At 40.4% G+C, this 27,065-nt stretch overlaps 3 protein-coding genes and 1 long non-coding RNA gene across 6 annotated transcripts in view; 3 read left to right on the forward strand and 1 right to left on the reverse strand.

The window, feature by feature from the left end:
* Window positions 1-214: 214 nt before the first annotated feature.
* On the forward strand, window positions 215-6,768 carry mpv17l2 (MPV17 mitochondrial inner membrane protein like 2). Its single transcript, XM_035647946.2, has 7 exons — window positions 215-363; window positions 497-648; window positions 1,214-1,434; window positions 2,243-2,404; window positions 2,666-2,742; window positions 3,489-3,617; window positions 4,179-6,768. The coding sequence occupies exons 3-7, from the start codon at window positions 1,245-1,247 to the stop codon at window positions 4,272-4,274; spliced, it is 654 nt and encodes a 217-aa protein (XP_035503839.1). The 5' UTR covers window positions 215-363; window positions 497-648; window positions 1,214-1,244; the 3' UTR covers window positions 4,275-6,768.
* Window positions 6,769-7,795: 1,027 nt separating this feature from the next.
* LOC118318376 (mucin-2-like) lies at window positions 7,796-14,205 on the forward strand. Its single transcript, XM_047336856.1, has 4 exons — window positions 7,796-7,976; window positions 10,584-10,961; window positions 11,532-11,695; window positions 13,376-14,205. The coding sequence occupies exons 1-4, from the start codon at window positions 7,916-7,918 to the stop codon at window positions 13,418-13,420; spliced, it is 648 nt and encodes a 215-aa protein (XP_047192812.1). The 5' UTR covers window positions 7,796-7,915; the 3' UTR covers window positions 13,421-14,205.
* A 1,576-nt stretch (window positions 14,206-15,781) lies between these two features.
* LOC118318226 (cAMP-specific 3',5'-cyclic phosphodiesterase 4D-like) overlaps window positions 15,782-27,065 on the forward strand; it is an 81,848-nt gene continuing 70,564 nt past the window's right edge. The window contains exons 1-2 of one of the 3 annotated variants that reach the window (XM_035647678.2): window positions 15,782-16,102; window positions 22,751-22,790. In XM_035647678.2, coding sequence (XP_035503571.1) covers window positions 22,776-22,790 — 15 coding nt within the window. In that variant the 5' untranslated portion in view covers window positions 15,782-16,102; window positions 22,751-22,775. The remainder of the gene's footprint in view (window positions 16,103-22,750; window positions 22,791-27,065) is intronic. The other 2 variants (XM_035647677.2, XM_047336606.1) reach the window with 2 other exon arrangements.
* Window positions 24,776-27,036, reverse strand: LOC118318232. Its single transcript, XR_004795650.2, has 3 exons — window positions 26,710-27,036; window positions 26,501-26,580; window positions 24,776-26,399 (listed from the first exon to the last, which is right to left on the reverse strand). It is a non-coding gene; the product is annotated as an uncharacterized LOC118318232 (long non-coding RNA).

Here is a 27,065-nt window from a genome sequence, read left to right on the forward strand (position 1 = left end):
ATTCCTCATGTGTTACGAAAAAGCTGCCTCACGAATATGTTTTTGTTTCCACACCAGCAGTGGATAAAAACAAGGAATGATAAAGTGAGATACTTTTTTACCCAGGCGTTATGTCAGTGACCTCTGTTTTGACCATTGTTTCTCCACGCCACCAGGCGGCGCTCTAACGTTCATCTCACTCTAAACGGTGTCTGTGTCGAAGTCTGTTTCACATTCGTAAGGCCGCTGTGGTTAATGTCTCGGTAAAGTTGAGACTTTAAGGTAGAAGAGACACCAGGTTTTGGTTGTGGGGGAGTTGGGATCATATTAACTGCCGTTAAAACGACCGGTTCGTGGTAGGGATGAGTTTAGATCCAGTTGAAGGTGAGGGGAAACACGTATCGATTGCAAAACTGACTTCAAACTCAGCACCGACTCGGAGTGTCACGAGACGTCATAGTTGTGCGACGTTCATGTTGGACTATTGAACGGTTGAATGTAAAACTTGTGTCCACAGAAATCCGTGTCAGTGACTGCGGTGTGTGAGTTTAAAACGTTACATTAAACCTCTGTCTGTGGCAACACCGTCCGCTCCGGAACTGTTCATCCTGGTTAAGGTTATCCTCAAGGCTAACCTGTGGCTAACGCTAGCACCCGGAGAAGGAACTGGTCAGTGAACCCATGTGATTTTCTAGGGGGGGAAAACTGAATTGAAACTGTATTAAAGTTGTCTGTTGCCTAATCGAAACTAATCAGTAGCCTTGATTTATTTGTTTCACCAGTTACTGTAAAAAACTGTTATGAACTGTTGCTTCATACTAGAAACTTCAGCCAGGCTAAAGTCATTAATGTATTCATTCAGATCAGTTTGATTCAGATGAATTCACTTCCTGAGACTTTGAAGCTCAAATCTAGTTCGAATGAATAGATTTTAACATTAGAGTGTTTTTTGTGGTTGTTTTGAATCCTTATCTAATATGTATTTACTGTTCATAACTGTTTCAGCATTTTAGAGTACTTGCACAGTTTTGTTTCTGGGAGATGTGGGCGATGGGAGGCTTTAATTTTTTGCAAACCTCTACATTGGAGGTGTAGCATCTTTTGGAGGTTGACCATTCATCAATCTCAATCAATGGATAAGTCTTAATGATACAGCCTTCTTTTAGTGTAGTCAGTGTTAAAGAAGAAAAAAATTTAACACAAAAAGTCACAGGGAGCTGTTTCTCTTTTGCAGATGACAGTGCTCTCTCCATGGTCCAAACATCATGCTTCCCCAGGCAGGTAAAGAGTTCCTCGTTCGGATACAGTTCTTCTGGCGGCCACTTTTCCAGGGCCGGTACCTGCTGCTCACCAACACCGTGAGTGGAGGAAGCATGCTGGCGCTGGGAGACTGCCTGCAGCAGAGCCGGGAGATCCGCAAAGAGCCAGGCAGGGTCAGAGACTGGAGCAGGACAGGTGATGTTTCTGTTTGTGCATGAACTATTTCCTTTGCATTGACATTTTGTTTTGACACATGGAATCTGACACCTCTTTGGAAAGTAACCCACTGAAACACTCTCAGACCTGAGACTGTTCTCTCAAGAGTCTCAGAAGAGCGAGTCAAGTCCTAACTCAGAGTAACTCACACGGTATTTGGCCCTAGTATTTCATTAACCTTTTCCCATTGCTCTTATCGTATCTGGCTGATATTTAGGAGGGCACTACAAGTCTTTTATGCCCCAAAGTTTTTAGCTGTCTTAACTTCATCTGGGTGGTGTCATATGTTTCTTTCAGTTGTACATGTAGTCCGCTAATTAAATTACTCATGCGTGATAAATCACTATAAATACATATAAAACAACATTTAACGTGTACTCCAGGATTCTTTGACATCACTTCTGCCTGTGGTTACAGGTGCACACATCTGGCAGTGATGCCGGAAAAAAACGGGCCCTATACTTTCAATTGGAGGGAGCAGTAAAACACTGCCTTGCACAGCCTAGTGTTCTTTTTAAAATTCTTTAATATGTAATGTTTTTGTGTTCTATTTCCTGTCCAAAAAACCCAAACTAAACTAAATGTCTAGTCTTTTCTTTTGGTGCAATGGCCCCACAATATAAGCATATATTCAACCCTGACCTGCTTAGCAAACAGTTTTAATCCTAATTTTTCTCAAGACAGTTTAGTCTCAAAATGTCTATATTTTTATAAAGAACAAAACGTAGTAGCTGAGAGACTTTTTGCCATTAATGTATTGATCCGTTATTATTTCCCCCCCCCAAAGGTTCCATGTTTGTGGTGGGCTGCTCCATGGGTCCACTGCTGCACTACTGGTACTCCTGGCTGGACAGAGTCTACGTGGGCAGGGCCATGCACACGGTCGGCAAAAAGGTTCTGGTGGACCAGCTGATCGCCTCACCAACAATTGGGTTGTGGTACTTTTTAGGTGAGAATATTCTTTTTTTCTCTATCAATGCATGTATACACACATCAGCGTTCATCTGGGTGTTAGTGCATGCGCTGTTTTCTATCTCACACACACACACAATCAAGCTCACACACACGTAAGACAGAGTTTACAGCGTCAAAGGTTGTTCTTTAAGACGTGGATGAGGTCAAACAAAAGACAGCGTTTGTCAATATCAGAGGCAGAGTTCAAAGGTCGCACTGACGCACATCTGACATCCGGTTACTTTGTTTGCTGCAGGTATGAGCCTCACTGAGGGACATACTTTATCCGAAGGATTGGAGGAGTTCAGAGAGAAGTTCTGGGAATTTTATAAGGCAAGTACAATGGTCAGGGTGAGACCTGCAGACTCAATCTTCAAATGTCTTTATTTTTTAGGAGAAAAGATTGTTAGAAGAATCTTTCTAAAGGAAACCACCAGTTTCTCCTCAGTCAGATACGTAAAAAGCTGAATTCTTGTTTGCTTGTCAGCTGAAAGTGATTGACGGAGCAAATACAACCGTGCACCAACAATAACAGCCCATGTTTACCAGTGTCACGCCTCTGCCTGGGAAAGCAGACTTCCCCTCCTCTTCTCACCGTTGTAACAACAGCCTGACCGATATATCGGTTGGCCGATAAAAATCTGCAAAAATTAAAAATTTTTAACAGACACAGAGTGGTATCGCCTTTTATGTTGGCTGATATGAAAACTATTTCTTTTACACAGTAAACTATGCAAAAAAGATGTGCATTCATGTTTACATTCTATATAATAGAAATTGGTTATTTTCTTAATTCAAGCTCTATAAATTTGGTTGTATTTGTTTTGTCTTTTTAGTCATAGCCTCAATTACATTTCTTTGCCATAAGTGTTTGATAACGACATCTTAGGAATCGTCAATTTTTAAAAACGTATATATTGGACGATATGTGTGTATCAAACATTTTTTTACTCCCTAATATCGCTACCAGCATCAGCCGACAAAAATCCATATCGGTCTGGTTTTAGTTTTAAGGATGTTTGCTCTTGAAAACTCTGTCCGGCTTTGTTTATGCTAATCCATGTTGTTTCTGTGGGTAGATGGACTGGTGTGTTTGGCCTCCCGCCCAGATGGTCAACTTCTATTTCCTCTCGCCCAAATTCCGCGTCCTGTACATCAACGTGGTCACTTTAGGGTGGGACACCTACCTCTCCTACCTCAAACACAGAGTAAGTCTGCCACGCCTGAGCTTATTAAACGGACACGTTGCTCAATGTTTCCTGGATCGTTTCCACTGTGTGTTCAACTGCACCTGCCACATCAACCCGGACTAGAATGTTGTAACTGAAGGATTTGTGGATTTATTACTGTGCTTCGTTAATGTACAGTATGTCAGAGAATAAAAGTGGCCTCAACTGCAGAATAATAGATTCATCTATCAAGCAGGTTCACTGTAAGAATAGCCACTGATTTACATTTTGTTACAATTTTCTTATTGTGTAATTTTTGGCTCCAGCAAATAGTTTTAAAAATGTTGCCATAAAAGCTAATTTTAAAAACATCTCCTCTAACATGGATGAATTTGGAGAGAACAATATATTGCAGAGTGGTCCCACAAAGTATTTATTGTAGTGTAAATTTAAATTTAAATATTCAGACATGACAAAGTGAAAACATACATTTCATTTAATTGAAAATTTAAAGTAAAAGTTAAAAATACTACAAAGCATTGAAGAGGTGATTTGATATTGTTTATATTGATGAGTGTATTGTTTCTGTTGTGCTGACAGGATGTTGATGACAGACAACATGCTCACCTGACGTCAGACAGCGATGTTGTTGATCTACAGCAGGAAGCGTCCAAACCTCTGGAGGAGAAAACTTAGAGACGGAGTTCACGCTCAGCTGTGAGGTCATTCTTCGAAGGCAAAAGAGGATTTTTCTTTTTTTATCTGATAAAACTTCCTTTCCTCCTTTTGCAAATAGAGCCATGTGTGCATCACACACGTGTTATTCTGATGGCCTTCTTTCCTCCAACAAACCAACAAATCACTCCTCAAGTTTAAATCGACCATTTGTTCGCCTGGACTCGGAGGAGATGTGGGAGCTGAAGTGTTGGAACATTCTCTCCTTCGTGTCAGTTTTTATGTGTGTCTGTCCAGTTTGTTTGTTAATGTCCTAATGACGTGCACTCCTACAGGAGCATTCAGGGATGAGAAGCTGTTTGACTGCCCTAAGCGCTTGAATCCAATTTCCAGTTATTATGAGTGGTTGTAGTGGGAAGCTCATAAACGGTAACAGGCAATTCATTTCCAAACCTTTTAAACTAGTATCAACTTTTTTGTTTTGTGTTTTGTGTGTTGTTGCACACAAAGCTTTAAAGTGCCCAAAAACTGAGTGGCAATTCCTTTCATTTCTGTGCGTTTTTTTATGTTTTTGATTTGACATGGAATAGTAATAATTATTTATGTGAAACAGTGAATGACTTGAAGGTGACATGCTGTACTTTATATCTCCATCAGCTGATTTATAAATGAAGAACTTCTAAGTTTTGGCAGGTTAGAGGATAAATCCGTTTATGTAATGATGGAATAACTCTTTATATACGCTCACCCAGCACTTTATTAGGAACACCAAACGAACACGAGGCAGAGCCTCTCAAAGTCTTTGGTCTCAAAACGGCTTCAGTTCTCCATAGATTTCACAAGAATCAAGTCGTCTCAGGTCAGTATTTCCCCGTGTGTACAGTGGATGGCAGTAATTAACTCTGAATTATCGATTCAGTGGAGATGTGAGTATGGTGCATTTTTGACTCGTACAGCAAATTAGTGCTGGTCAAGGAACCAACCCACTATGTTTTCTCACTGCTCTTTACAACTTTTGGAATTGCAGTTTTTTTAAATGAAAGGAAATGTAACAGTGAGTCAGCTGTTTCATTTGACTGTATTTTTCACTCACGTTGGCTAGTAAGCCAGGAGGCCGCTGACAGTATAGTGACTGAAATATATTTTTTTATAAGTTACATTAACCAAAGTGAAAACTTACAAGCTAGTTGTTTGCTTGGAATTCATTTTTCGTTCTGTTTAGAACATGGAGGCTGCACTGTCTTATTTGGCAGGTGCTTATACTAATTTATATGATAATATAAGAATATGATAATCATATCATAATGGCGAACGATGAGTGGAGGCGATTTTTTTGTTGACTGTGGGCCGGCACATCACATTTCAGAGTCTGTTCTGTCCGTTAACCCATCATAAAATCGACAGTATGTGCTGTTAGATCCCCGAAGTTTTCCCCCGTACAGGAGGTACTGGATCAGCTCTCTGTTTAAAGTGTCAGATCCCAACACCTATCAAGTATTACTCAGAAATAGGATTTCCTTAAGGATTTTTTAAGCTCCTAACTGCCTACATCCGGACATCTATCCTGCTTCTTCTGGTTGAGCAACAGACTGAATCTTATACTAATACCGGCCGTGTCCGTTAACGGCAGCTCTCCTCTTAATGATCTTGGCACTTTGTATAGTCCTAGGATTGATCCGTCTGACCTGAAAACTGCACTTCATTCCTGCAGTTTGACGGTAAAACTTTCCACACAACTCATAAAACCCAGATCTCAGAGCGACTGGGTTTTCCCCCTTGGGACGATGAACATTTTCCACACGTTCTTTGTTGTGATACACACATTTATAGGCACAAACATAACTTTTCACAATGGTCTCCTGAAAAACTCTCCTTAATTTTTTGGCGCCTGCCCCCTGCCTGTGTACGCACGTATCATCAGTGATGATGTCGCTCGGAAACCCATCTATACATATATATAGACCAAGAGTGGCTCATAGTGAGTGATCATATGCTGGATAGTGTGTACTGTACATGCCGTTAGTTTTTCTTCTCACCATTCATAGTAAAATCTAGAGACTGTTGTGCATGAAAATCTGAGATCAGAAGATTAAGAAATACTCAAACCAGCTTTTCTTGCGCCAACAAACGGACCAAATCATGTCAACGTCACTGAGATGACATTTTTTCCCTTTACTGTGATGTTTGATGTGAACATTAACTGAGTCTCCTGACCTGTAGCTGCACCGCTGCCACGTGATTGGCTGATTGAATTATTTCATGAATAATATGCAGGGGTGTAAATGTTCCTGATAATGTGCTAAGTGGTTTGTGTATTATATTTTTTTGTTATCATCTATGCTGCTGCTGTTTTCACAGATGCACTGTGAACTTGACCTGCCTATTGCTTCCTGTGTCATGAGCGTACTAATTTAGATTTTTAGAAACAATGTAAACTGTTTCAGAAAAGGAAGAAAATCAAGAAGTGACATGACATTTGCCAAATAATAATATGAAATAAATTTAACAAATTCTGTTTGTTTTTTTGAACGTGATGAATTTCTTGCAGTACCTTGCGTCTAAATTGTTTGAACATTTTAAAGTCGTCTTCAGAGTTTGGACAAAAAATAAATACGTTATTATGTCCTCTTCATCTTTATGAAAATAAAATTTATGTGCTTTAGAAGATCTTTAAACAAAGACAAAAACTTTTGTGACAACTTTATTATTTGTGTTTTATTGTTATTTTTTTTAAACTTATTTCTGTTTGATAGTACAGGAGATTCCGTTCTCTGCATGTTATCAGTGTCACATTTTATGCTGGGTTAACGTTATTTTTTTTCGGTCAATTCAGTGTTGCAAGAAAATTTCATTGTTGTTTGAAAGTTGTTTGAAATAATTTTTCCACATGATTATACAAATTATAACTTTAGTTTTCAAATGCAACTTAATTTACGTGAAACTGCTCAAGAACATGGCAAGTCATCTTCATTGTCAATGTACTTGCACAGTGAAACATACTGTAAAGATTTTGTAAACGGATAGTACAGATAGTATAAATCGAAATATTCCAAGAAGCAAAAATAAGCGAAATGGAAGTGTGTTACTTAAGACAATAAATTTATTAAGATATGAAAGAGACAGTTGATTAAAAAATAATAATAAAAACTGGCCGTATAAGGGGATAAAATTAAAAATGTAGGATATTTTTTTTACCTATTTTATTTTCAATAAATGTTTCATTATATTCTTGTCTGATGCTTTGTATTTTAATCTTATTTTTGATATTGTGCAAAAAAATATATGATTAATACATAAAAGTAGTGCAAGATCTCGAGGCTGCACAGAAAGGAAAACATCACAGTAAAAGAGTCCAGAGTCTTTAGAAAGGTAACCTGGGTCATCATCGGACGCTTGATCAGTCGGCAGTAGGAGGAATAGAACTGAAATAAACGTCACCTCTCTGAATATGATCAGCAGGGATGGAGCTTTTACTGTAGCGAATGCAGAGCCTTGTTCAAACATTGACTAATCAGCCTGAAAGATTTGAAATGCACCAACCAACGCTCAGGGAACTCCGCCTCAGGCATTCGGCACATCCTTTGCTCAAGGATGTAGAGTGTGTGCGTGTGTGTGTTTGTTTAATGTCGTCGTTATGATTGCCAGTCTTTTCCTCTCTCAACATGCCTGCTGCGATGCACCTCACTGTGCTGGTGTCCCTGTTTGCTGTGACATTCTGCGCAGGTGAGTCCATATTTCACACGTTTTTAACAGTTCGACTGACAGAACCGATGCGTTCGCTCTCTCGAGGATTTGCCTGAGCGTTGTGTCAAGGTGTTGTAAAGATGCAAAACTATGCAAAGGCGAAAATTTATGCCGTGAGAGAGGGCGACTCGGCAGGTTCGTCGAGGTAGATTGTTTGCAGGTTATGATTGACAATGCGCAGGAGAACCTTGTATTCCGTACAGTTTTTTTACACTTAAAAGGGTTTTTATCAAGCGATTGGATCCAAACATTAGTAACCTATAAAATGTGACATAATGTCATGTAAGTCATGGTTTGTTTCTGCGTTTTGGTCGATACAGATTATCACATGGAAATACTGTATGGGCTGCTATCAGTAAAATCATGAGAGGATGTGAAAGTAAACGGGAAGGTCACGTCTGGGTGGAAGCGAACAAATATTTGATCAGTGAGTGTGTTGAATCTACTGTGATGTCTGCTACTTCTGCAAACACATCTATGCACTCACACACACACACACACACACACACACACACACACTCACAATGCAAGCTGACGGACAGCTCCACCAGTAAACACAGATTATTGTGTCAACAACAGACTGTTGATTCTGCTTTATTAAACACGCTGCGGAGTCAACAGCGTCGTGTCAACCTCAAACTGAACGGTGACAGGAGCTTCATTTGCTGGTCAAACAATCTCATCTCCACGTCCATTCAGAAGCTGTTATGGAGCTTCCCATCGTTCCACGCAATCTCCAGCAGCGGATGGAGTTTGTTCGGTTGACATGGTATATTTTATTGTACGTGATCTTCTCTTCCCTTTGGTCTTTAAAGATTGACATGAGATTGAAAGTTTATATTGACCTGGAAACAGCAGCCGATAGAATCTCACCACAACATATGGTGAGTGCAGTAGCTGTTATGGAGCTTAGTGTAGTAGTGAATTGACTTGATTTGACTTGATTTGTCAACTGTTGTTTCCAAGTCAAGAAAATTTGAATTTCAGGTTTATTGGAGCTTCGACGTCTAAGGATTCTGTCTCCAGGGCCTCGTCCCATCAGGGAAGAAACTTTTTTGATCTAAAATCAAACCTATTGGCTGCAGTGTTAAGCAGGGCCCCAAACATTTAAAGGGAGAGTTCAAAAGTATGAGGTAAAAGTACTCATTATGCAGAATCATACCCTATGATGAGACATCAGAAAGTATTTGTTGATTAAAATTTGGGTTATTAATCTGAATCTGCGAAAAGAAATTCTAAAATGAACGGACGTTAGATGTAAAATATTTGCCTGTGAATTGCAGTGGTGATTGAATATGAGTGGAAGTACTTAAGGAAAGCAGAAGAATCTCAAATCTGTATTACATGCAGGACTTTCTACCTATGCACATAATTGTTCCACTCATGAGTGACTATTGGATTCAAGTATTGTAGTTTGAACTACATACCAAATGTGACCAAAATAGCTGTGATTTAGTACATAGTCCATAGGGAGCGCTAAAGCACAAGCAATGTCCACCTACATGTCAGAAGAAGTGAACATTTACAGTGTGGAATAATATATATTTTTTGCGTGAAGTAAATAAGTGCAGAAAAATGCCCAACAAATAGTAGTAAACAAAAAAAGTATGAGGAAATGAGAAAGATAACACGCCTGCATCTGTGTTGCCTCAGATATGAATTTTGATTTTAAATCTTGATTTGCTAATCATTCAATGTGCTCTGATGGTCATTTGATTTTGCCTGATAATAACTGTACTCAAATCAGTGCAGCTTGGCACACACTTATTTGAAAATAGGGAACATGCAAATGCTAATTTTAAATATGCCCTTCGATTTATCAAGAGGGGTGAGAATATGATGTCTGACTCACTTGCGAGAGAGTGGCCAAAGAAAAGTCTCAATGTTTTTTGGAAACAAATCAGAGATGTGAATAATTTGAAACCATCTTTATCATCAAATAGCGTGTGGCATAAACATTATTATGATTCATTCAACTGTGTCAAAAGCAATGATTTTATAGTCGACAACAGAAGATAACGAGGATGTGATTGTTACCTAACAAAAAAATGAGAAGCTAGAAGATAATGAGGCAGGTGGTATGGTTTTATAGAAGCTGAATATTTAAAACCCATTTGGAAAAAAACAATTTCCCTTTGTTTATTTGTTTTACTGGGTAATTAGTCCATGGCATTCTACCTGACTCTATCTGTTATACTTATGCCTGTTACTAACCAATCTTTAAATGAAGTAATACATAGTATTCAATAGTTCAAATCAAAACCAAATTGACTTGTCAGTTTAAAATATGTAATGATCATTTATGGAGCTTGTGGTGCCCAGTGTGGGAAAAAACTGGGGTGACTCCACGTGTATTACTTTGTATGTGAACGCTGTGTTTTCAACTGAAGCGGATCTAAAGTGCAGGAGGACCCACAGTCACTTCCTGTGCATACACATGCAGTAAATCCCTATGCCTCCTGGTTTTAGGTTAAAATATCAGCTTTGTGATCTGTCGTTAAAAAGCCCTCAGACGCACTCCACCAGCCTCAACTCAATTAGGCCTGAATGCTTCACGTAGTTTTTGTTCCTTTTGTTCCTTTGCAGACACCAACACTTCCTCTGCAGCACAACACGTAACAAAGTTGATCACAAGTGCTGTCCACCCCAGTAGGGTGACAGTGACAGTGACACATCATGTCACTTCGTCCACTGTGAAACCCGCCAACAACACGCTGCAGCATCAAACTACGCCGCAGCAGGTCACCACTACGGTCAATTCAGACGAAAAGTCCTCGTCAGCGCCACCGTTTACTTCACCACAAACGCCCAATAAGACGGAGGAAACCCACCGCAGCCATCCTACTGAGACTCCGGTGACCAACCAGGCGTCCAACGATACAGTCTCCCAGAGGCCGACTAGCCCAACAGCATCGGGGTCACCAAACGCCACTGCACCCACCCCTGTTAACACAACCAGCCCAGGTCAGACCCTTGTCACAGCCGAGGCTTTATTTCTTTTTTTAATCATAGGAGAATTGTTAAATCTGCAGGATGTGGGTTTGTATATTGCATCAACAAAGTTTTTTCACTTCGCTGTTAATTGAACACCACACAGTCAAATGCAGTTTGCTTGTTTTCAAGATGATTGCTGTCTAAGTTTAGCCTTTAACAGGTCAATATACAGTAGTGGTTATTTTTTTCCTCCAACCTAAACGTCCTTATGGCCTCTGGTACGACAATTTGGAGCGTGTCATGAAATGGAGGCATGCCGGACCTTTGTTTTCATTATATTTGATAATAATCACAACGTTGTTGGCATGATCAAACACCACCCTGAGCTGACATAAAGCAATTAGTAAAGAGGGGGAAATATTCATCAAAATAAATTACTTCCAAGGTAATTTTCCAAGTGTTTACCAGTAACTGGCAATGGCACGCTCCAGTGTTGATACAGAATTCATATATACAATTTCCTGCCTCTTACTCTACGCTGTCTTAAACCTACCGCAGATCTTGCGCACAAGGTTAACCTTCTGTTTGTGTCCCCCTAAGCTCTCACACTCGGGTCGGGGAACGGTAGCTTGGCATCAAACCCCGGCCTCGTGGCCATCATCTGCATTTTCTGCATCATCCTTGTCCTTGTGCTGGTGGTTGCCACTGTCAAATGTATCTCAACATCCAGGTCCAACTTTGAGAGGCTGGAAGATGTGCCCATGGTGAGTTGCTTCTGACATTTCGCAAAAATATATTTTTTCAAACTTTGAACCATTTCAACACAATCTTTTTCCAAATTGGGTACATGGCATATTTTGATATAACCAAAAGAGGTTATTTATTTGTTTTTGAGCCATGCCAGTGGAATTGGTCAGCTGTTTGATCCAGTGAAATTAGTCAACTATAAAGTTGAGTTATTTTTCCTTGTCATTTTGTGCAGACATTGGTTTGGTTAATGACTAACTCTGCAAGATAATGGCACTCCCATCAGCCACAGTAATTCATGTTTATTGCATTAGCATGCTTACCAGGGTATGGTGATGAACATGGTAAAAACAAAGTGATACCTGTTAAACATCAGCATGTTAGCACTGTGAACATGTTTAAAGTTTATCTCAGAGCACCTCTGTGCCGCACACGGCAGAGGAGCATGATGCATCCTTGTCTCAAGTTGAAGGCCATCTTCCCTCAAACTGATTGACAAACTCTTGTAGGCATGACACAGTGTTGTGTAACTCACCCGGACACATTTAAATGAGACATGCAGAATTGCAGCTCCGAATGAAGGAGGAGGTCAACAAATAGAAACTAACACTGTGGCAACAATAGAGTGAGGTTCTTCCTGGTGTGTGCAACTTGCCTTGAAAGCCCTATCCATCGGCAGGAGGCAACAGGAGGGAGTGTGAATAAATTGTGAACAAGGTGCAACTCCTGCAGCAGTGAAGCGTCTGGCACATTTGAACTGTGAACCTGGCAGTGTACACGGCCCTTGTATGAAATATTTTCAACTGCTCTATGTCATTTGTTCCTTTCCCCCTGAGCAGTGAGCACAGTGGTTTGCCGCTGTCTTTTTTTTTTTTTTTTTTACACAAACAGGAAGGCTGACTAGAAGTCTAATCAGGACAGTGCTTGGTGATGCACTTCCTAAAGAAATTCAGTGTGTCGGCAGGTATTCACACACTGCATCCTGGAGTAGTGTTGTTTTAAGTTAAAGTGTAACCAAGAATCAGGGATCCGATGTGTGGGGGGAAAAAAGCCGTGCTGTTTTTGGAATGCAAGCAAAACACCATAGAATATAATAACTGTCACCAGCTGTCTATAAATCCTTATTGCTGCACAAAAGCTGTAAGAACATTTGGCCCTTATGTAAGAAGAGATTTGTTTGTGGTGTGCATAAGGGATTTAGGAAAACTTGCAGCATTCAACTATTCTCAAGTATTATTACTATATATGGTATTATTGGGGCATTGATATTGCTTATTTTACATCCTTGTGCAGGTTCGCTCAATTACGCACAACATGTATTTTTGCTGAATCTGGCGTGTTATTTTTGCATGAACTCACCTTTACACTCGTGCACTTCATGGTCAACAACGTATGGGTTGACACCAAAACTTTGAAGAGCTGCCTTTGCTAAGTCAGCAGGGGATGAGAAAATTGATAACTTGCAGGTTAAATGAGTGACAGAAGTTTAAATTAAGGGTTAGAAGAGGGTCAAAGTCCCCCCTCCCCTTGTCTGTGTACTATTTTAATGTTTAGAAAATGTATTTCTTTTTAGAAGGAAAAGAAATACCCCCTTTTTAAAATAAAGTGTGTCCTCTTCTTAGCTTCAAAGCCAATTTTTGTTAAGTTGTGCAATATTTCATTTTTTCCCCACCTGTGAATGTATTTCATCTCTCCAGGGCAAAGTCAATGAGGCGTCTCCATTCGCCCAGTATTCAAAATGACAGAGGAGACTTCAGTGGTCTGTTGCAGGAGTCGGATGCTTCTGGACACAAAAAACACAGAAGGGACACAAGAAAAAGACGGCTTTGAAGGTTTTTTCTCAAGCTCTTATTTCTATACAAAGCACTTTTGTCTGAAATAATGAAATATTTCTGCCTTAGCTTTGACCTTTGCCCTGTTATCTGGTAGCTCATAATTCAGCCGATTTAGGCTCTGAAGGTTAATCAGCTTCCTTCAGCTTAAAAGGTAAAAATGTAAATGTCATATTTCCAAAATATTGGGATACATGTCCTTCTAAGCACTTACCATTCATACTCACACTCTTACATAAAAACAAGTGGTTTTAATAATGATTTTTGAATTTCAAGTGAAGGTTCAATTGTAGTTTGGCATGCAAATTCAATTTTTGACTCCTCTGTTCTACTGTAATGCTGGCCAATTATATTTTTGTACATAATAATTATATATTCTGCTTTTATGTAATAAATGTTGTATAAACCCTTAATTTATATAACCTCACACGCTATGGTGACACGTGTGATCTTCTAACAAATCATATCCATGTGGCAATGCTGGTCTCGTTCATCAAATTTAATTCACCTCACCTCCAACATCCAACTGAGACACAAAAAGTCTTCTTCCAGCCAAGAATGACATTTTCTGATAACCATGTTTATGCTCGGAGGTTGTAGAGTTTTTCTTCTGCTTGCATTATACACACTGACAGACAGGTGTAATGTACATGATTGTGATTTTTTACAATTAAATAAAAGGAATATTCCCAGGACACAATGTTTTTAAATGTGTTATTGTTCTGGTATTGTTGTTGTTGTGATCTCACCTGACTCACATTGATGTCTTGCTCATGGCTGCCCTCTTTCTTGTCAGCTACACTTTGATGTGTTATGTTTCTCCAGATAAAAGCCCCAGACTCCAGTGATAAAGCATGTCGTCCGCAGGATTTGAGGGGATTACAGAAAAGGTAAGAGCCGCTAAGACGACTGAGTCTCTGTGGACAAACAGGTGTGTGGCAATAATTGGCCTGCTGTCTTTATGTGTCTGAGGGTTCCTTCACCACTGAGACACACTGCCAGTAAAACTATAAGAGGAGTAGGTGGAAATCTAATGTAGCAGCTCAGGTTGTTTACCTGACATCTGTAAATATGATTAACAAACATCTCAATGACACCTGTGAGTGTGAGGGAACCATTACCTCATAGTAATTCTGTTCATCTGTTAATAAGCTTAAATTAGATGTTGGAATTCTGGACAGTGGCAAAGTATGTTTTATATGAAGGCTGATGTGGAATGGATTGTTTTTTTATGTTTCTTTTCATTCATTTTTTCATTTAATAAAAGTTAATAATTAATAAACTTTTGACTTGCCATTACATTCAATTAGAGGAGCAACCATCTGTGACAAAAAGATGGAAAATACTTTTTTGCAAATGCTATTGCCACATAAGACCTGAATATTGACACTGGCTGACTGAATGCTAATTTAAAATGCTGTTTTCTCTTTTTTTCCACTTTTACTTGTGATTTGCATAAATTTACTACTTAGTTTTACTGTGGTAGGACCTATGTGTGGACAACAACAACAACAACAACAACAAATCTCTCCACTTCTCGTACTGACAGACAACTCCACCTCAATCTCTCTCTCTCTCTCTGTCTCTCTCACTGTGTGTGTGTGTGTGTGTGTGTGTGTGTGTGTATGTGTGTATGTGTGTGTGTGTGTGTGTGTGTGTGTGTGACCTCTTGTCTGCATGAAATGACAATGAAGTAACAGTTCCCCAAGAAAAACATGAAATAGCCGCGTGTCAAACCCTGTGCTGTTTGGGCAAAAAGGGGAACATTTCTTTTTCTATATTGATGTAAACAGGCCGAAATTAAAGTTGCAATTTGGGTGGTTTGATGTAGTCCTTTCAACTCGAATGTGCTAAAGGAAACAGCCTGAATAAAAAAAATAAAAATATAATAATAATAATAATAATAATAAAATAATAATAATAAATAATAATAATAAAACAAGAATACTACTACTACTACTACTACTAATATTGAAGGAGGACAAAAGGTCAAGAGTGATAAGTGATGGTGAAAAATATTCATGATTACGTATTGGTATCCAACGCATGACCTAAATAAGTCAATAAGTCAATAACCAAACTGATCAGTGTATGTGCGGAGGAGTCAATGTCACTCTCTTGCGGCTGTAACAGCAGCAGGATGACGCTGAGCAGTAAACGAGCAAAAAAGAAGAAAACAACAAAAAAAGCGCTGCCTCAGCGAACCACGTGGCCGCTGTAGTAAAGTTGTTTACACCCCGTCACGTGACGCGGCGTCTGACGTCACCGTGACGGCCGGGCGCGCGCCGCGGCGGCATGGAGCGGAGAGTTTGAAGTCGAACCAGCGAGCTGACTAACTAACTAACTAACTAACTAACTCACTCACTCACTAACTAACTAACGTGCGGCAATAAAACATGGAAAACAGCGGCGACGGCAGAAGACGACTCACCCGACACACTCGTCCGACGCGTTCAGGCTGCGAGAGAAACCCCGGAGACGAGACGACCCCCGGTCACTGAGGTGAGTGGAAGATGACCAGTGTTCTCTGAGGAGCTGTCATCTGACGGCAGCTGCGGCCGAGCTCTGTCTACTCTGAACGTTTCATTCACGGTGAGAGAGTTCAGCTTCTGAAGAACAACAGATTTCTCAGTGGGAGACTTGTATGATCCCCTTCAGTTTCCAGGGCTATTATCTTCATGAATGTAATATCCAATCACTCTTAGGAACTCAGTGTGTTTGTGTAGGTTGAGAGTATATGTTTTTTTTCTTCCTCTTTGAATATGCCCACAACATGCCTGTTAAAAAACAAGATCAATCTTAATGGAGGTACTGTGTATCATCGTATTACTCCCTTTATGGCTGTAATAGATCCTATTTAGTGTGTATCATAAGAAACGTGCAGCATGTATTCCATAGTATCCGCAGCAGTGTTTTCCGAGTCACAGTTGTGATATAAGCATCAGTGCTCTCTGCTGAACCGCTTTGCCGTAGTTATTCGGCTTCGTGAGCAAACCGACGTGGACTGTTTCCCAGAAACATTTATGCGTCCCCTCCTCCCGTCTCTATCTCCTTCCTTCCTCCATATCTGCTTCCTTGTCATTTTGTCTGTACGACCCCCACGCGGACGGGCAGAGACAGCCCCTCCACACTTTAACATACTCTCCCTTTCATTTCCTCTGCCTTTACGTGCCTCTCGGCGAAGGAACCATTCAGCTTAAATATGACCTCAGTGAATCCGTCCTCATTTCTTTTTGTTTTTCTTTCATCTAGTCATACCATCAATAGGAGGTTTCTCCAGTGAGATAATGTAAAAGTGACTCACTGTTGTCCCCATTACCCGCGGCGCTTTTCTCCACACATGCTTCCAGCAGTCCTCCTCAGGGTCAAACCTGTTCTGTTGGACCAGTTTCTCTGTCATTGGGAAACTTTGGGAATCCTTCAGTGTCATCAGTTAAACAACAACAAAAAAAAGAAGCCCCCACAGACAACCAGGCCTGACTTTCCTGTTTGTGTCCATTAGATAGCATCCTCCTCCAGCAGCTTCCTCTGCTTCTAATCATCCTTCGCCATCTGAGACTGTTTGATCTGCAAACATAAGCAGAGGCGATGCCTAAATGTGCTGTTTAACATAACAAAAAGCAGATGTCTTGAAGAAGAGAGGTTTTATGAAAAAGTAAAAAAAAGAACAACAACCGGAAACTCAAAAACCCTGGGCTTTTATTGCCATGTGACTGAAATACAGATGAGGTTTGACAAGTGTGTCACAGCAGCAGCATTATTCCTGTTTAGTTAAATTTTTTTTGACCGTTGTCTCTGGCTTTTTGCTGAGCAATGGCAGCAATGATGTAATTTTCTCATGGCTCTTGCAGTGTAAAAAGTTCCTTGCAGTGCTTGGGTTGTGTGCCCGGAGGCGGTGGGGAAACAACAGGACGGACTGGAAGTTTGAGATTTTGACTTGAAAATAGCCAAGTTGTTACTGATTTGAAATTGAAAAATCGTCACTGATCCACTTGGAGACATAAGACCAGAGCAGAAGGCAAGGCGCAAAAGAAAACAGACATAAGCTGCTTTTAGACATGCACTGAAGACTGGACCTTTTCCTGAACTTTTCTGGAGCTGCTGTATGTGAGTTACTATGAGTGAGACCTTGTGAGAATACAGCAGGAAACTCGGTTGGAAGATTCACCACGATGGATGATCCGAGAAATGTTGCCGCTGTTGTGAACACGTCTGACTTGTACGACCCCCTGCTGAATTCTTCATACGCCAGCGGATTTAGCCGTTTATGACTGAAAACAGCTATAGAGTAGAAACACACCTACATGCAGATCAATTGTGACTATTAATGTATCTAAAAAGCGTGCACTTCCTTACTCAACACTTACTATTTTGAGTGTACGGCAATATTCTGTGCACTGTACGTACCTGGACGGTGAACTCAAAACAGTCCAAATATTGAGTGTACACTTCTCCCTCTCAAGGGTCGCCTTCTTGTCTACGTGGCTAACCATGTTGAAATTTGTGAAATTGGCAAGGGGAGGAAGTAGGACATGTCGAAGGCACTGATTGCAGCATCACTTGCATGTCCTATGTTACTAGTCAAGTGAGCAGATACTTTGACAGCCATGTTTGATTTGGGGCCACACTATGCCAGTGAGTATTCGGTGTACACAGTGTACTACATGGGAGTGTCCTAAGTGAAGTATCGATTTGAGACACAGATGACTAACTGTCTCTATCAGTGACTCAAGCAAGACGCTACATCCTGTCTGAGTGTGAATTCTCAATGAGTAAGTGTTAGCTGGAAACCAACATGTGGGTTTAACTAATCTTCTTTACAGGAAGTAAAATTCAAAGATATTTGGCAACAATGGAGGTCAAATATCTGTATCTCTGTATAGTCTCAAAACTATTTAAAAATTTTACTCAACATACACTGCTGTTTTTCCTTTTAAAGTTCAAAATAGCACAGCTTAAATCCATCCGTATGTGCAACAAAGTGGCATTTAAAAAGAAAAAAGGAATATTTAAAATATATATATAAAAAATAACCTTAAAGAGTCACTGTGGCCCTGAAATGAAAGGAGCATTAATGAGGCGATGGGGACGTGAAATTAAACACGATAGACAGATAAAGTCACATTTGGACTATGCTATGAGAAATTAAAATAAACTGGCACCTACAGGCTGAAAATGGCAAGTTTTGACGAAGATTTGGATCATACAATGACACTCCTCATACGTCTTTTACTGTTTTATGTAGTGATTTGCTCGAGGGGAATTAGTCATTTAAAATTTAAAGTGTTCATCTCCTCATGTGGAACTGTTCTAAACACGTCCCCCTGACTCTAATATTTAGGGCCATCATTGCCACACCCTGGGTTTCGCGAGACAATTGTGATTGGTTGAAAAAGCCAGAGCAGAATCATAATGATAATGGTTGCAGCCAGATTATTATGTGAAGCGAGGGTCATGGTGAAGCTGCTCTCAGACATGCACTGAAGTCTGGACATTTTCCTGAACCTTTTCAGGAGCTATGTGAGAACGCAAATATTGCTCCAGATATTTTCTGGAATTTTTCCTGCCAGCCCCCTAGTAAAATTTGAGCCCATGTGAGAAAAACAGCAGGAACATTTTCTAATGCGTCTGACTTGGACAATATCCTGCTGTGTTCTTCATATGTGAACGAGAAACTTCATGTCTGAAAACAGCTTATGTCACAGCGACGCATTATGTCAATGAGTGTCCCCCCAGGGGGATAGTTAACCAAATGTGTGTGTGTGTGTGTGTGTGTGTGTGTGTGGTGGTTGGGTGTGAATCATGGGTTTCCCTCCCACTTCGCAGTGAATCTCTTGAACGTTGCTCTAACTCTCTGCGAGCCTTATCAGCATAAGTTTTTTTAAAAGCCTATCTTCTATCTGCTGTGCGTCACCACAAGCATCACAAGACGTCCCGTGTGTTTATGATGGTTGATTGTTGAATTGAAGACAAGTACGCCACTGCTGAGGTAGTTAATCATTACAGACTCTGCGGTGCCAGCGTGGAGAGGAGGATTCAACTCACAATGCACACTTGCACAGTGGGAGATGGTAGCCTCATGAAATTTATAACAGGGCCAGTCAACGCTTTGGAAAGGGTTAAATTAGGGAGCGTTTTCATTTTCAAATTCACTGTTACTGTTCTAAACAAAGTTAAAAAAACAAAACACAGACTACAAAGTGTGTATTTGTCTTACAGTTGATGGGAGCAGGGTAAGGATTGTTTTATCATGACCTTCCTCATGCTCCTGTCTTTAGTGACGCACTAATCAGACACTCCTTATGATCCGATAGCTCCCCAATTAGGAGCCTAATTAGATCATCCACTCTCCAGACATAGATTGTCATTGTGGAAAAAGACACGTTTAACTCGACTCAATTACGGTATTGCAATCTGCGGCATTATATTTTTGTTAAAGTTATATTCTGTTAAATGACTTCGACAAGTACACTCTTGTTCAGACACATGGCTAAAGTTATCGGTCTCTGGCTTGAGCTGGGATTATTGCATCATATTTATTAAAACTTTAGTAAATTTGGCATTATGCAAATTAAGTGGGAAAGGAAGAGAATAAACTTAAAATTTTCTCCGTAGACTTTCTCCTCTATCATGATCAGGTCTCGAGGAGGATTTATTCCTTTCGTTGAACATGAGAAAGTCAACACGCAAGTTGTCATCCTAAATGTCAGCTCGCAGCAGAAAAAGTCATCCTGTCATCGTTTTGAGAGTTGATAGATTTCCTTAGAAACTGACTCAAATGTCAAATCTTTGTTGCTGCACTAAGGCCAACGCTGTCAAAATAAGTATCTTGAAGCCGAGAAGAACTGTGATCAAAAATCTGCCTGGCAGACTTTGGTGGAGCATATCAAGAGGCAATGGATTTCCAGGCATTATGAAAAGCCAGACCTTTTTTAACTTGAGGCAAAAGACATAAAGAATACAGTGAGCTTCCAGGAAGGATTCGTACACTGAAGTCACGACTAGAAAGTTCAAGGCTGCGTAATCCTCTAACTTTGATATTTCAGTCATGGCCGTTTTACACTGCAGACATTTTGACTTGCCATAAGCAGCGGGAGGTATTGTTGGGTGCCCCTCGTTCTGGATTGAAAAGTCCCTGTAATCTTTCTCTTAGACGATGTTTAATGACTCAGAGATCTGTGGCTCAGATCTGCGTGAAACTCAAACTCAGAAGTGCACAGAAAACATCCGGTCACAGAGCCTGAAGTGCTGTTGGTTGGAAGCTAAAGACTATGCTTTTAAGAAAAAACTTAATAAATCTCTCTCTAAACTAAACGGCGCCCACGTTTTCTGTTTCACTCACATTGCTGAAACTATGATGCGCTCTAACTTCTGTTTGACAGTCATTTAAGGTAACATTATGTATAATGTTCAAAGAAATGTTTGTAAAAGGAAAACTGCATTTCCGTAAAAAGTGGACCCCAGGAAAAACACTTACTTAACTAGTTACATTTATGACGGCCCTGTTTTTAATTGTCACACAAGTTCAATAGAGATTAGGTAATGCTTTCAAAAAGGCCTTCTGCAGAAATGTAAAGAAATAATTGAAAAATACCTGGATTCTGCTCCACTGGTTCTTTGTGCCTTCAGCCGTGGCCTTTCCACAGTGTCTCATTTCAGGTCTGTGAACAAGAATCTCAGATTCTGTTTTAACCAGCAAACAGAGAATGAACTCATCACTTCTTTGGTGAAGGCCAGTAAAGCCCTGGACTACTCTCTGTGTTTTCCCTTTTTAAATAAACGTAAAACCATGAATCATTTCAAGGGAGAGTCACACTCTCATTTGATCCCGTCACTTTTCCTCTGTAATATTGTCTGTGTAGACACCACATACTTTTAATATTTAATGCGCAATCTCATGTCAAATATGTGTGCAGTGTAGGACCTGCCTCCTGTATGTGGGGCAGCAGGTCCTGTTTACTGTTGGGTTTCATGAGTACAGGCTGCTTTTCCATGGAGACATGGACATGCATGTTTAGTTTACAGAAGCTGAGGAAGAGGGATGAGCAGCATGAATGACTTACAGGACTGTGAAATGAAGTAAATTCGTGAAATGACTAAAGGAATCATGATGACATTTTTTAAAAATTTGTGAGCAGACAAGAAGAAGATAGCTAAAAATATATTGCAAGTATTCGAATATTGCCAGAAGAAACAGCCATAGGAGATATCATGTAAAACCAGACTAATTAAATTGCACATATTCACAGATGTGTTTTATAAATTGGATACAAGCCATATAGAATTAAATGCACTGTGCACAAGTGTTCCACTTTGTCAAAATCCTCCAGCAAGACAAGACATTCACAATAATCATTAAACACAGCTAAGGTTATTTATTACAACCATACACATCATGCCTGTAAATCCTCAGAGGCAGGGATGAAGGTTACCAGACATTATAATGGTAATCCAGATAATCAAAAGAGCTGGATAAAATGAAAAGAAGCCCAGATGCTGCTCATTGGTCACCTGTACATGGGACAAAATAATTAGCAATCCCTTCCACTGTAACGCATTTTAATTCAGCACCACCACAAGCTGACTCTAGAATCACTTCCAGTGAAACTCAGCTCTCAAAAACACACACAAAAAAAAATGTACATTAAAACTTTCATTAAAGTGGGCTTTATGGCAGGAGTGTTGGATTAGACTGAATTGTGGAGCCTTAAACTCACAGTAACAGTGTGAACTCTTTCATAGCAGTGACTGTCTATTCCTGCAGCATTGGTGTAAAACCATCCACAGACTTTGACCAGAGCTCTGGAGCTCGCAGCTCCATGAGACATGGAACATTTGCCCCTTTTTTTCTTTCATTTCGGCACAAAAAACACTTTTCATGCCGATCTCAGTCATTATGGGTGATTTTCTGTCCTGTGTCTGTGGACTCATCTCTTTGATAATGAGGTTGGACGCGCTTGGTCAATATGAGTTCAGTGAATTTATCAAACAACCAGAAATAACCTTGCACATTGCAGAGCAAGTGGACGATTCATTTTTCAATGACTATAAACAGAACGTCTCACTTCAATTTGTCTTTTTAGATCCTATCACTGTCTTTTATTTCCCGTTTGAAGCTGCACCTGTTCTGTTTACTACATAATTATCAACTTGTAGTTATGTCTCTTCACATTTTCTTACTAAGTGATGAATGTCTTTTTTTTAAAGCCAACTCATCTTGTTGTTTCTTCTTTGTTTCAGCTGTTGCAACAACTAACCCACATCAATGTCTTGGCTGGAGGTAAAAAAGAACACACACACACACACACACACACACACACACACACAGACACACAGGCTGTGCGTCAGTCAGATGATGACTGGGGTTGGACTGGATTACCTCACGGCTGTTAAAGTTTTATCTTTACTTCAGGGCTTTGTTCTCAGTTAATGAAGACACAAGGGACACGCACACACACACGCATGCACGCACGCACACAAACGCACACACACGCACACACACACACACACACACACACACACACACACACACACATCAAACAATGAGTCAAAATGTTTTTACCATAGAAGGTCCTGAAAGTTTACAGTTGTGCTTCCAGGCGAGGCACCAACAGGACTCCTGACAAGCAGATGATGCTCAGATAATAATTCAATCAAGGCTGAAGTAAATTGTGTGTTCACCCTAAAATCCCTCACAAATGAAGAGCTGTGAGGACAGGATGTACATGGATGTTCTTGCACTATACGTTTCAAACTACAAATTCTGTTATTGAATGTGCACTAAATATAAATACAAGTGTGAGGAACCTGCAGAGAATTTTCACCTGGATCTGCAGCGTTTATGGAGCTGTTTTTTGTGAGTTTTAGCTCACTGTTTGCTGTTTGACCTGCAATTGTTTTCACTTTCACCGCTCTCATTGTTTATGGCCACAGCAGGCGGCTTTTTTTTTTTTAAATAATTTTTTTTCGCGAAAAAAGCCTCTGTACGGACACAGTCATAGAGGGGAACGTACAGTATAGTTGAGAATTTAGCAGCTAAAGAGACAGATATTTCCTTGAGGAGTGAGTTGGTGTGGAATGAAAACACCACTTTGTCCAGTGAATATTTAACTTGCATGGACTAACAAAGAAAGTTGCTATACACTTGACTTCTGATTGGTGTTTTATGGTCCCATATTTATCATCACAAACAAGTTCAATAAACTGAGAGGACAAGTGTGACCATAACCCCCACAGCTTTACCCCCTGGCTGCGCCATAAGTTAGCTTTCTGAGTGCTCCTTGGAAAATTCCAGCTGTAATGAAACATTCAGCTTCTGTCCGCCTGTAGAGATAATCATGGCACATCCACAGAGAGGTAGGGTGCGCTGAGCGCGACGGGGTTGATTGGATTTTATTTATGGAACGATGCTAATCATACTTAACTCTTTGCACTCCTTGGTGTCTTATACAGGTTGATATTACAGCTTTGCATTAGAGGAACAGGCTTGTGTGTCGGATGTGTGTGAGTGTCATACACTCACACACATCAGACACACAGTGGGAAGGTTTTTACAGCTCCGTTCTCTCTCAGCGCGACCGCGAATTAATGCATTTTTGCAATTAGAAGCGGCCGCTTTGATTGCGCTCATGGGTTCATGAGGTATCAACGTGTCCTGATGAAAGACTTTTATTATCTATGAGTACATCAGCTTATCTCGGTGTGTGTGTGTGTGTGTGTGTGTGTTTGTGTGTGAAGTAATAGTGCACTGTACGTGTCTCGTGTCTGTTCGTGTATGTGCACTGTACCTGTGTTAATGTGTGTTTTATGTGCGGGACTATGAAGGTGCACATGCTGTGTGGAGCAGATGGGAGCCCAGTGCATTGCGGGAAACCTGCTGTGTTAATCTATGGTTGTATGTTGGACTATGGCCAGAGCGGCAAGATGTCTGAGTTGTCACTGTCAGCGCTCATCACACACACACACACACTAATACACACACTGTGAACCTCCACAGTGACATTATCTGTCACTCTCTGACCTTCACTGGCCTTTTTGCCTTTTTATCTTCACTAGAATCTGTCAGAGAAGATAGAAGACAGTGTGAGCTGCAGGCTGTCTTTAGTTATTAGTGCCTTCGGTAAAAGACAACGTAACGGTCATAAATGTTAATCAGCCCGCTCGTCTGATGAGGTGAAAGGCCCTCTGACATCTATCAAGTTGTTTTGGGGGGGTTTTCTGAGCACAAATGCTGAATTGTGAAGACATTTGTGTGTTGATGGGGATCAGTGGAAGGTTTAGAGTCTAGAGTCAAATTGCAAGCATCTGTTTGATAACACAATAGCTTTGATTGACTGCAGTTGAGGGCAAATGATGCATTTAAAGAGACTAATCGGCTAATGAATGCAAAAATGAAAACAAGAGAGAAGGAGAGACAGAAAGAGGAAAGAAAACACTTTATCAAACGATAAACCCAAGATGAGAAATCAATATGAAAATCAAACGGAAATAAAATTTAGAACACGACCTGCTAGAGAAGTTTCTATTAAAATGTATTTGCGTTTACGGAAACAGACTTCACACATTCCTTTGGCAGCAGCACAGAGTTTAATACCTCTTAAAACAATCAAAGTGTCCCAGCTCTGACAGATAATGTTACATAGAGACTTTTAGTTTGGTAATTTATAATTTATAATACGCCAGAAACGATGTGCATGATGTCGGACCTCCGATGATGCCAGGGCTGTCGTGTGTGATTTCATATATAGCTGCAGTACATAAAACTGAGGTGGTCAACTTGTTTTAATAAAAATAAAAAATCTAGTTTAGCTGACCTCCAGGTGTTTAACTTTTCACCTTGCAACATTGATGTTGATGCACCCATCCGGTGTTAACGTGTAGGAGGTTTGAAGTTTACACAGACGTCTGCAGAACTTAATTCTACGATTTATGTTTATCAGTTTTGCTTGTGGCAGATTCTTCATTTCTTCATTTCCCAGTTTCCCCATTTACAATTCAAAATTCCTCCCAGCTATTTAAAACAGATCAGACATCTGCAGAGCACAAAAGAAATGTCCATATGTTGAGCAAAGTATGATCGGCCAATCTTGGTGACTAAGCGGACGCATTTTTGCAGCTGCTTCACAGTAAAAGCGTTCCCAGTTGTTGTTGCTGTTCAAAAGCTTTTACTGTGAAATAATATCTTTCCAGCGGCTACAAAATCTGTATGTTTAGCACTAAAATTCCAGCACACAACAGAAAGTATTGTACTTTATTTAGCCCTTTCTTACCTTATCGGACAAGTTGCTTTAAATTTGCCATTCGTCATTTGCCCAGTTTCACTGATTGCAGCGGAGCTCAGTAACAGTGCGACATCAAGAGTCAAGACCTCAGTTATCAGCTGCCATTTACAGGCTTTGATGCCAGTCCCCTCCAAAAATTAAAAATTAAAACCTTATTTTTAGCCATTTTTACACCAGAGCTCAGTAAATCATACTGGAGTAAATATGTCACAGGCACGGAGACTATTTTCTTCACCCTAAGCATAACAGAAGTGTGCAGCACAATCAAATGCGGCTGAAGGAATACGCTCACATTAAACACCCATGTGTATTATTCTCATACTCAGTGACTTGAGCACTGGCACAGTTGAGATTTGGGGTTCAATTGCACTTTAGTAGAGAGTGTGAGTCATAAGCACGATTACAGCACAGTGCGGTAGCGTGGCGGGAACGAGTGCCCTCATCTCACCGGGTTTGTAAAGGCAGTGGCCTGCTGGGATCCGACGTCCCGTCTGATCACACGCACCAGCCTCAATCTCTCAATCTCATTCTCACTTCCTGTGCGATGCGTGTTGGGAGATCGGCCAGGTGATAACACAGCCAGCTGCTTCCTCCCTGCTGCTGATTGGCTGTAGGACAAATGTGTTGTTCAGCTAGAAAAAAACAGCAAACCAAACAGATGCTGCTGTGAATTATGTTATGTGCCTTTTAGTTGAAAACAGGTCCATACCTTGCCAGAACGCTAACTTTAGAGGGAAGGTGTGGGAAGGCGTGTTGGAAATACAGAAGGAACTGGTTTTGACCCAATTCCTGTGTTGTGACAAGAATCCCCACTCATTGACACTCAAGAACCAAATGACAGATTTTTTTTTTCTTCCACATTAAGAAGCATAATTTTAAATTACAGATGAATATAACGTAACTTAATCGACAAGTTACTTTGCAATTTGCCATTTGTCATTCGTCTGTTCACACGCTGATGGCAGCAGAGTCCTCCCAGTCAGCACAAACAAAGGATGTTAACGCACGTATTCGATATAAAGCTCTGCAAACTGTGGATTCAGAGTTGTTGCGGAGACAGAGATAACAGATGTGTTGACGGCAGGCCTGTCAGGCATGTTTGGTGTTTGCTTCCTTGTTAATGCTTGACAGCACCAGTCAGGAAAATTAGAGTTGTTGTTGCAGCTTCAAGGATGACTGATCAATATCCATGAGTTCTCAATGAACCACCAGGGGGCTACTCCTTGAACTCGGTTCAAGGACCAAATTAAAAAAATGACAGAGGTGTTGAAAAC

The sequence above is a fragment of the Scophthalmus maximus genome, chromosome 13 (genome assembly GCF_022379125.1).
Source record: "Scophthalmus maximus strain ysfricsl-2021 chromosome 13, ASM2237912v1, whole genome shotgun sequence".
In the NCBI taxonomy this organism is placed as follows: Eukaryota; Metazoa; Chordata; class Actinopteri; order Pleuronectiformes; family Scophthalmidae; genus Scophthalmus; species Scophthalmus maximus.

Excerpts from the sequence above, each read along its gene's own strand:
- LOC118318376 (XM_047336856.1), top strand. The coding sequence starts at position 7,916 with ATGCCTGCTGCGATGCACCTCACTGTGCTGGTGTCCCTGTTTGCTGTG. Across the intron at positions 10,962-11,531 it reads TGTTAACACAACCAGCCCAG|CTCTCACACTCGGGTCGGGG; the intron begins GTCAGACCCTTG and ends TGTCCCCCTAAG. Across the intron at positions 11,696-13,375 it reads GGCTGGAAGATGTGCCCATG|GGCAAAGTCAATGAGGCGTC; the intron begins GTGAGTTGCTTC and ends TCATCTCTCCAG.
- mpv17l2 (XM_035647946.2), top strand. The coding sequence starts at position 1,245 with ATGCTTCCCCAGGCAGGTAAAGAGTTCCTCGTTCGGATACAGTTCTTC. Across the intron at positions 2,405-2,665 it reads TGGGTTGTGGTACTTTTTAG|GTATGAGCCTCACTGAGGGA; the intron begins GTGAGAATATTC and ends TGTTTGCTGCAG. Across the intron at positions 3,618-4,178 it reads TCTCCTACCTCAAACACAGA|GATGTTGATGACAGACAACA; the intron begins GTAAGTCTGCCA and ends TTGTGCTGACAG.